The 11146-nt window shown below is 42.0% G+C and overlaps 1 protein-coding gene across 1 annotated transcript; it reads right to left on the reverse strand.

Annotated features, from left to right (window-relative positions):
• Positions 1-396: 396 nt before the first annotated feature.
• LOC131136709 (protein Wnt-2b-A) lies at positions 397-9387 on the reverse strand. The gene is made up of 5 exons (XM_058083887.2): positions 8869-9387; positions 6675-6895; positions 5193-5470; positions 3654-3918; positions 397-1610 (listed from the first exon to the last, which is right to left on the reverse strand). Exons 1-5 carry the CDS (start codon positions 9036-9038, stop codon positions 1381-1383), a joined length of 1164 nt encoding a protein of 387 aa, XP_057939870.2. The 5' UTR covers positions 9039-9387; the 3' UTR covers positions 397-1380.
• Positions 9388-11146: the final 1759 nt, after the last annotated feature.

The raw sequence follows: 11146 nt of genomic DNA on the forward strand, positions 1-11146 counted from the left end.
TGCCTACTTGAAAAATCAGACCTCATTATTTATTATTTATTTATTTATTATTCATTATTTTCTCTGCCGTCGTATCAAATTTTTTCAACAAGCGATTTCTAAGGTCCAACCAGAACTCAGAGCTCAGGACACAAAGTGGGACTTCATTTATTATGATACAACTTAATGTCAAAAAATCCAAACTATCCCTTTAAGATCACAGCTGGGTTCATTTTGGTAAAATAACAGGACAAATTGCAAAACATGAAATTGCTTAGTTTTTGTATTTAAGTCTTGGTTTTGACCCAGACTTTATCCAATTAAAAATACATTCATTTAGCATTTAACATACCGAGATTGAAGTTAGTTTTTAAGAGTATGTGTTTTGTTATTTTTTTCAAGCTCCCCCCACCACATCCCCTGCTGTCTTTTCTCGCTTCCCACTCTGAAAACCACAGGTCTGCTAAGTCTCTGCATCTTTCTTAGATGTTACATTTGTTTGTACAAATGAAAAACACAAGATTCCGATGTCATTCTAACCATATATTTCATATGAACATCTGTTTGGATAAGGCAATATAGTACACAATGTTATACAAGCAAGCTCAAGAACAAATAAGTGAAATCTGACTTTTGGTTACTGTGTGAGCGACTGCTCCATCTTCTCGCTTCTTCTTCTCTGCAATGCCACTGGAACAAGAGCACGCTCCTCTTGTCAACAATTCATAATATTTAAATAAATCATTTAAAAAGCTTTCCAATTTTTGTTACAGTCGCATCCAAAGTTCCAATGACTTATCTGTCCGTTTATACGTCAACTAGCGTCCATCTCCATGTTTTCCTTCATCCTCAAGGATTTGGTTTTGACATCTTTATCTTCAGTGTCCGCTGGTCAAAGTGCAGCAAGTCTACAACAAACATTTCTTTCTGTGTAAAAATGTACTTCCCCTCCCATAAAAACAAAGGAACCTATTGTATGTGAGTATACTGCAGGATGTTGTTATAATACTGCTTTGAGGGCTCATTTAAAGTCTTTAAAGTATTATGAAATCAGCAAAGCATTTCGAACCCAGAACGACACGCTACAAAAAAAAATTCCAAAGGACTTGAAACATTGAATCCGATCCATCTCAGCCTCAAGATTCAACTCTTCCACTGTTCATCCTCTGGTCCCAGTAGTTCACACTACTAATGGGCATTTACCAATACTGGCGGACACAGGATTCTAACACTTTGACACAAACAGGTACATAAGCCATGCAAGGATGAACCCAGATGGGGGCAAGGGATGGCAAAGATGCAGAGTGCTTTCAGACACACTTTCCCAGAATGCCATTTTCCACAGGATGGCCTGCAAAGGGGGAAGGGTTGGGGTTCCGTCTCGGGACTGGGGGCGTGATCTCAGGTCTTGTCCAACCATTCAGCTCGTTTGGGAGCCTTGCACGTGTGTATATCCACATCCTCCTCACAGTCCTTACACTCCACGGCGCAGCACCATTTGAATTTGCACTCGCACTTGTTGACTTGTTTGACTCTGGTGGTGTCGTAGCCCCGCCCACAGCACATGACCTCGCATCCATCTGTGCTGCGTGATGTCTTGTTGCAGACCCGCCCGGCAGTGCCAAAGGAACCTGTATAGTTCGGAATAATTAGGTAGAAAAAATAGTCAGGTACACGTAAGGATGAGTACACTACTATCTGTATATCTGCATAAACCTGAAGTGGGTGTGGTTTTACCCGAAACGGGCGGGGCTTAAATAGGTAGATGATTTTAAGTCTGAAATTGGCATGGATCAATCAGAAGTTGCTGTATGTATTGTTTATTATTCAGCTTATATGTGTACTGTGTATGTGTGTAAGTGATCCTTCATTATTTTTAATGAGCTGTGTGAAGTTGGGTTTCATACAAACATAGTAAACAGGGAAATAATCTCAACGTACTACTACTACTACTACTGCTACTACTACTCAGTACTACAAGCAAGACCTTATATCACCAGTCAAACCAAACGAAGCAAGCAGACAGCAAAAAACAAAACACTGATGACTGTGACTGATGCACGATCGTGCCCGCAGTTTTGTGAAATGCACCGCGTTCATTATTAAACAAGTTTAAGATTGCAAGGTGCATACTGCGACGTATCGAGAGGGGTGCAATATTTTAGCACGCTTATGTCAAGCCACACATGCAGGATGCTTGATGTCGCTCTTGTGCTGCTGCGTACCTAATGTTGCGGTCACTCACTGCAGGTTACTGCTAACTGAAAATGTAAAAAAAACAAAATTGTTTTACGTAGCACGCCTGTTTTATGATGACTTTATGGAATAAGACAAATACCCCAATTGAGTTGTTGAGTGTTTACAGTTTACAATTAAATGGTACTCAATTGTTTGTTTTTTATTTACAGATTAAACCCATTGAAATTAATGATGGCAGCCAGACTAAACTTTGAATAAAATAAATTAATTTTTAAAAAGTGTGTATATGTCACGATTGGGCTTCACCCCCTTGTGACAGCTCTTAGTTTTCCTCTTTTCATGCCCTTATTTTGTATTCACTTCCTCTGTTGCGCTGTTCTGTTTTCCGTTGCGTTCAATTATCGTTTCCCATTTTCTGTGATGTCTATTTAGTTCAGGTGCGCGCTCTTTTAGTTTGTTGGGTCATTGTCGTTTTTAGTTTGGACACGCTAGTGCGTTGTGCTGCTGCATTGCATCCCCAGTAAATACATTTTTAAATGCAATTGGGTCCTCATCTCTGCATACAAGAAAATTATTGCACATTTTCTGTTAATCCTATAAACTTCATCTATCACTGCGTTGGTCTGCTATATGATATATTTCACTGAAATGGCCGATCTCAAAATTTCTAAAGGAAAATCTTGAAAATGACCATGGGTGGCCATACTTCATAGCACTGTGTATATATATATATATATATATATATATATATATATATATTTGTGAATGTCATTCTGGTCCAGATTACTGCCGCTCTATGACTGAGATGCTCCATGTTTGAACTGCCACCTATCACAACAAGCTGGCCATAGAACAACAGAGACTCATACAGAGCTATGTGCTGTTGGTAGAGGAGCCTATACTTACACCGCCTTTCCCAAGCCACCGCTCCCTTTGAAGCCACACTGTGTGTGTGACGGCTAAATGGACAGTGGAGCGTAACAGACAGGCTCTCGTACTCTAAGGTCCATTTTGCCCTCCAGCTATGCTTAGTTCAGACACCCAGAGAGCGAGAGAGACTTTTTAAATAAGCTGCTTGTTGTCCCCAGGCGGTGAATTCCACTCCCACAAAGAAGGGGAGGATGGATGGAGTGATGGAGATGAAGCCGATCAAAAAAGTGCAGTGATATCGATCCCTAAAAATTGCTTTAGCATTTCATCCAATCAGAGGCCATCATAATTGATTAGGTGATGGTTGAGAAACACATTTCACATCCTGGAGTGTGTGTAGGTGTGTGTTTGTGTTCTAAAACACTGACAAAGGTCAGGTGGTCACAGAATGCCCACGTCCCCAAGGCTATAAGGATATTAGCTTCCACTGACACAGACTGTGTTATCTGACCGTCATGATTGACATCCACACTGACACAAACACATTAACATACACACATAACACACAGGGGGCTCATCTATCAGCAAGGGGCGCTTCAGTTTACCTGCTGACTTGTCCTGAAGACAGTAATCCGGCGAGTTCTCAAAGTAGACCAGGTCGTTTTTGGTGGCTTTCCGGAAGGCTTTATTCGCGACGGTGAAGCCTGTGCCGTCTTGGTTCATTGTCACCTCAATGGCTCCATTGTATTTCCTCCTCAGGTAGTCGCCGGTCTTCCTGAAGTCCGACATGGCCATCCAGCATGTCCGTAGTGTGCATGAACCGCTCACACCGTGACATTTGCACTCCAGCTTCATGAAACGCTTGACTGCCTAAACATAAAATTTTTAATTAAATTTCTAATTTTTCCAAATTCAGTTCTGGGCATCTTTAAATGGTAAATTGTTGGAAGACTTGTGGGACTTGGGTGTTCCTTGATTTCTGAAGCAGAGAACAGAGTAGGATGGAACTAATCCGAGAAGTTACTGATATAAATAGTAAATGAAATTGGTCCCAACATTGAACCTTGAGGTACTCCTCTGGGGATTTTCTGAAAACATGAAGAGGAATCAGCCAGTTTGACACATTGTGTCATGTTTGCCACGCCATTAGCATCTAAAAATACTTTTAATTATTCACTCACAATTTTTTCAAACATTTTAACCGGCAAAAAATTTGAATTATTTGAATTTGAATTATTCACCTCTGAAGGATCACCACCTTTTTCAGGTGGTGATCAGACTCAAATTAAAAATGTATTTTAGTGGGACTATCAATGTATAAGGCTTAAAGAATCACGGACAAGTGGTTAGCGTGCAGGCCTCACAGCTAGGAGACCCAAGTTCGATTCCACCCTCGGCCATCTGTGTTTGCATTTTCTCCCCATGCATGCGTGGGTTTTCTCCGGATACTCCGGTTTCCTCCCACATTCCAAAAACATGCTAGGTTAATTTGCGACTAATTGTCCATAGGTATGAATGTGAGTGTGAATGGTTGTTTGTCTATATATGCCCTGGGATTGGCTGGCCACCAGTCCAGAGTGTACCCCGCCTCTCACCCGAAGACAGTTGGGATAGGCTCCAGCTCCCCCGCGACCCTCGTGAAAATAAGCGGTAGAAAATGAACGAATGAATGAATCGCAGACAGATTTTACGATATCTGATGTCGTAGTTAGGCGAATAAGATTCAAGTCACGGTCACCTCTTCTGAGTCAGTACAGTTCATCTGCAGGAGGCAACCAAATGTGGCCACGGCCTCAAATGGCCAGTAGCTAACAGCTAGCGAACCAGTCACTAGATAGAGACCTCCAGCGCCAACGTCGGTACGTATTGCGCTTCTCCTCAGCAGAATGATCCCGTAGCAATCAGCTTCCATATACCTGGTAACAGTCCGGTGTCAGCACAGCCCAACAAAGCCACCACCATCTGGATGCATTATCCGTAACTCATCCCTAGTGTTCAGTCGCTCCATGAGACTATGAGCTACAGCAGCAACCCGGATTCAGTTAAAAGTATGTAGTATGTAGTCCTGAATAATACAACGTAATGGCTGGTCTTAAATATGTGCCACATGGATCATTGTAAGGTCACCGCAGTCACACACTCACCGTTCTGCCACAGCGGTTATTGTGCAGGTTCATGAGCGCTCGTGCATCTCGTACTGTCCTCTCTTTGGCGTCTATGAAGGCTTTGGCGAACCTGATCCCGTAGTTGATATTGTCACTACATCCTCCCCAGTCAAATTCTCCTCGCTCATCCTTGTGTCGTCCTCGCTTTTGCGGGTCACAGTTACACATCTTCAGCTCCCCTTGGCTGCAGGCGCGAGTAAGTGCGTACACCACCCCGGCGGAGGAGATGGCGTAGACGAACGCTGCTTCACGGCTGCCTGAAACACAACCAAATAGAAGACACGTTAGACAGTATAATTTCCTGTTAATGGCGCTTATTCGGGATCTAACACAAGAACCAATGACGAGAAAGAGATGCAGATAACCAAATGTGGGACGCACAGTGCTTAGCATGTTGGCCACACAGTCAGGAGATCATGAAGACCCGTGTTCGAATCTCCGTTTAGGCATCTCTATTTGCATGTTCTCCCTGTGTTTTTCCACGTACTCCAGTTTCCTCCCACATTCCAAAAACATGCTAGGTTAATTGGCGATTTGGTCTATCGTTATTCACCTCTGAAGGATCACCACTTTTTAGAAAAGGAAGCACAAAAAAAAAGAAGAAGAAGCACAAAGGACGATTTCCAGACTCTTGGAATTTTCTTTGAATTCAGATTCAAATTAAAAATGTATTTTGGTGGGACTATCAATGTATAAAGCTTAAAGAATCACAGACAGCTGCACGGGGAAAAGTGGTTAGCACGCAGGCCTCACAGCTAGGAGACCCGAGTTCGATTCCACCCTTGTCCAGACTCAAATTAAAAATGTATTTTGGTGGGACTATCAATATATAAGGCTTAAAGAATCACAGACAGCTGCATGGGGGAAAAAGTGGTTAGCACGCTGGCCTCACAGCTAGAAGACCCGAGTTTGATTCCACCCTTGTCCAGACTCAAATTAAAAATGTATTTCGGTGGGACTATTAATGTATAAGGCTTAAAGAATCACAGACAGCTGCACGGGGGACAAGTGGTTAGCGCGCAGGCCTCACCGAGTTCGATTCCACCCTCGTCTATCTCTGTTTGCATGTTCTCCTTGTGCATGCGTGGGTTTTCTCCGGGTATTCCGGTTTCCTCCCACATTCCAAAAACATGCTAGGTTAATTAGCGACTCCAAATTGTCCAAAGGTATGAATGTGAGTGTGCATGGTTGTTTGTCTATATGTGCCCTGTGATTGAGTGGCCAATCCACCAGTCCAGGGTGGACCCCGCCTCTCGGCCAAAGTCAGCTGGGATAGGTTCCAGGATAAGCGGCATAAAAAATGGATGGATGGACCTGATATTTTTAGTAAAACACTGAATGTAATCATAGCTGTTATTGTTAGCATAACATATCATCTAGTGACTATTAACTTGGTTATACTAATCCTCCATCTTGTTTGAAAGTACATAAAGTACATAAAGTTAAGTAAACTTAACTTACTTCTCAGCAAGACCCGCCCAAACACAGAATGATCCCGTTCCAGCGTGCTGCAGTTCCAGCGATGATGTCTGAACTGGTGCTGGCACTCTCTGATCCACTCCTTGGTGCCCTCGCCGATGGCCTGCATGATGTCTGGGTGGCGCTGACAGAGTTGCCGCTGCTTGTTCACCAATGCTGGGATGTTGTCACAAATCACGCGGGCACCCAGTGCACCAATGTACCTTATTAAAAAAAAAAAAGTACAAAATCGTTGATTGCGAGTAGGTGACAAAGTGTCCTTAACAGTTGAAAGTATTTGAATAGGAGCTGAGGGTGGCTCTGCAAATAAATAAGCACTTAACCTCTCTGCACCTGGATGAGTGTTTAAATGTTCCAACACTCGAAATATTGCCGTCACAAATCAGAGGAAAAGACCTTGAATAACCTTGTCTTTTCACTCCCACTTGTTACTTACAATTTTTCTCACTGCCCTAATAAAACAGACATGAAACATGACGTTTCCGCCGTAACATCTGAAGGTGATAATTGTGTGTGTATGAGTGCTGCCAGCGCCTCTGCGGGTCATCGAGAAGTCTGTGGCTGTGTGGCCATGTTTTACGAGAGAAAGGATGGAGACTATGCGGCTCAGTACCCCCCCCCCATGAGAGGGATTAGGGTAAAGGAAGAAGAAGTGCTCATCAAAGGGAAGGACAAACCAAGCAGCAACTCATCCTTCATTTATTGGGTTGTAAATCAGCATCCATGCGCCTAAAACAGGAAGCTTATGTGCTACATTGTGGAGCCGTTTTTTTCATTGGCTGCGATGTTATCTTGCGCAATTCACGGATGCCTGATTCACACACAAAATCACCCGTGGCTGACATCATCTTGTTCTGGTTTAGACTGACTCAACAGTGCCTCTGCTGGTTAGAGCCAAGTAGTTCACTTAATATTGCTTCAATTTCTTTAAGACATGACAAATCAAATATCGATTTCACATACTCAGCAAAAGCCTTATGCAAAAATTAATTGATTCATAAGTTATGATGCCGGTCATATACTGTACAATTATAGACTTACATGCAATACATTACAATCACAACATTACACAACAAATCTAGGTTCCTATCTTGTGGTGTTCATTTTGTCATTGCTGGTATTCGCTGTGTAAGTATTTGTATTACTACGGCTGGTATTATAAATCCCTTCACATGTATAAATATTAATAAATAGTGAGGTATTACTAGGAAGAAAGGGGGAAAAAAAAATAAAAGCTGCTTTTGGTTTCCATTGAATTACCCTATAGATATTGGGGTGGGATTTAATTTAATTTAATTTAATTTAATTTAATTTAATTTAATTTAATTTAATTTAATTTAATTTAATTTAATTTAATTTTTTAAGCTTACCACTCCATTTCAAGCTTTTAATGTGTTATATATTATTTCTTTTTTGTTGTGGTTTTGATTGTGCTGATTTGTGTGTATCTCATTTGTATTTTTTTTATTTTGTTGTTTTTTTTTGCTCAGAAAAAAAGACAAACAAACAAACAACCCTGGTCCAAAAAAAAGTACACCTTAGACACCGACAGTCGCTGAGTTGGAATCAGTCCCAGCTACACAACACTATAATGACCACCTATATTTTTGGAAATATGGGTGTGAACAAGCTTATTGTGATTTAAAAAAAAAAAAAAAAAACAGGCGATAACAACACGATAACTGTGCCATGTCACGAAATAACAGTTAAGCCCACAAAACTCTTTTTCATCTATACAATCTATCTACATCAGCTCTACTGCATACCGCACCAACATGGACAGATTTTCACTTACATTTACTTATGGTTTTTATTGTGTTTAATTGTGTTTTAAATATGCGTGGATATGCATGTGTGCGTTTTTCTGCAAATTAATAACTACTTCAATGCCAGTTCCAGCTGAACATGAACATCACCCACATAAATTAAGTTTACTGCTCTAATATTATGGCAGACCAACAAAGTGACACCAAGACAACGCTATGCAAACACAATATATCTCATTCTTATGAACCCTAATGTTTTTCCAACCTCATTTATCTTAGCTGTAATTACCTCATACAATTAACGACTCTAATTATAGTACTTAGTAACCCTACCACCTGCTTATCTAAGAATCATTCCTACATCATTTTAGGGTAAGCCAGACGAGTTTGAGTGATGGATGGCGACTCACCACCATGATGAATCCACTCTTGGGGTGACCAGCAACAGCAACAAAACACACACACAGTAAATCCTTGATCCGGCACAAGGGTTCTGACGTGACTTGGATGTAAGTCCTCGGGATCCACAACTCTGAATGCGGTCCGGCCTTGCGCTCAGAATCCCGTCCAAAGCCAACATTATTTTTTTCCCTCTACCAACACAAAATGCTTGTAATTAAGAATACGCTTTTGAGGTACACGTGGTGGGATGAAAAGCAGTAGAAAAGCAGTTGTTATCCAACGTTGGGATCCATGTTGCTCGTTTTGAGGTACGTCAGGAGCGCGTCTTTGGTGCCATCAGCTTCAGCGTCACCTGAACACACCACACCTGAGCGGGATCACTTTGCGTCTTCCCCAGAGCGCCTATCCTTATCTCGGCTTTGTTCAAAGGCAAATAAATAAAATCCGAAAAAGGGAGGGCGGCGTTTTAAAAATGAAATAAGGACGAATAAAGACGAGTTGAGCTGCAGTTGATGCTCGGACGCAAGCGGTCCTTTATCTGTGTAGTGGACACACTGACAAGAGTAGGAAAGAGAGGGGGAGAAAGAGGGAGGGGAAAAAGGGAGGTGGGGGAAGGAGGGCACCTTGCTGACGCCCATTGGAGGTTATGGGGTTTGACTCTGAGGGAGATCTTGAAGAGGGATTTGCGTGTGTGTGTGTGTGTGTGTGTGTGTGTGTGTGCAATGAAATGCCTTTGGCCCAGTAATGGCCCAGTAAAACAACACAGTACAAGTCAATAAATTTCACTTTCCTTTCCATTGGGTTTCAATGCCAATTGCGACACATGATATTACCAGAGTGGATATAAGTGTTGTCAGTTTAGTAGTAGTAGCAGTAGTACTAGTGATGCTATATGATGCTATATAGATGCTATGGCTTAGAATTTGGCACGCTACATTCTGAATGATAGATGAGCACTTTCCCTGCATTCTCAGGGGCAGACACATGCACAGGAACAGGTTTTTGCATGGAAAAGACATGAAAGTTAAGCCCTAGTCTGGGTTATTCCTCTTGACCACAGCTTCTTTTTCCATGGTAAAACCCTCAAGAACCTTCAAAATCCATCCATTTTGTCGCTGGGGGCACCCTGGGAGAGAGGCACCCCGGTTGGCATGCGCTTCACCTGCGCCGAGAATAGACCAGGTCGGAGCTAGCGAGTTTTCAACGCACCTTTGACACGCTGTTTTTTCACGAAATTATCACGGTGCCAAGCTGAAATTGTGGACACCTCCCTTGGTGCGCCGCCACATCCACATCCACATCCATCTCGGCACAGTCTGGTCTACCAAATTGGCTGCAAATTGGCTGCGCAGTGGTGCGCTGGACCAAATTACCACTACGTGGGCTGGACCACGCTCTGCCACCTTGCGCTGCGCCACGTTGCGCTGCGCCAATTTGCGCTGCGCCACAAAATTAGAGCCCTAAATGTAAAAAGTGTATTCCTGTTTGATACATTGTCATTACGTATTTCTGAAATGTGATTTTAGAGAATAGAAAGGTGACTCTGGCACTAGACTAATGACCCAGTCAGGTGCCCCATGGGGTTATTAAACCAAGGGCTGTCCCCAGTCAGACAGTCCAGGGATGAGCTCAGTGTGTATTCTGGTCCTTTGGCTTTTTTTGGCGATAGACCCGTGCCAGCACAGGACTGACTCATACAGTACATAATAATATTAGTAACATATTTAATTTATGGCTTTTTAGGGTACTCAAATAGACATGAGTCAAAACATACAAATCAAAACAGGGTGAGATGGAGAGGTGATGCACTAATAAAGTTTTGTATAAGATGGAGTGCATGAAAAAAATAAATGTCTCATGCACTTGACTATCAAATGTTTAGCGCTATTTGAGCTTCTAACTTGCTTCAACTTGCTTCTAATGCACTTTTCTGGTGAACAAAACTGGGGAAACCTCACACACACTCAACAGGGGCCCCAGGAGCACCCAAAAATGGCATAAAATGGCAACATTTTAGGGTGTTAATTTTTTACAAAAAACGTAAGGAGGTTAGTATGTCGTTTTTTTCAGTTTTTTCAACTTGCTTCTAATGCACTTTTCTGCAAAAAAAAAAAAAAAAACAGGGGAAACCTCACACACTAAACAGGGGCCCCAGGAGCACCCAAAAATGGCATAAAATGCCAAAATTTTAGAGCGTCAATTTTTGACAAAAAAACGTTTTTTTTTCAGTTTTTTTCAACTTGCTTTTAATGCACTTTTCTGGTGAAAACAAACAGGGGGAAACTC

This window comes from Doryrhamphus excisus, linkage group LG17, assembly GCF_037039965.1.
Source record: "Doryrhamphus excisus strain RoL-2023G ecotype Guam linkage group LG17, RoL_Dexc_Guam_v1.1, whole genome shotgun sequence".
NCBI classification, from domain to species: Eukaryota; Metazoa; Chordata; class Actinopteri; order Syngnathiformes; family Syngnathidae; genus Doryrhamphus; species Doryrhamphus excisus.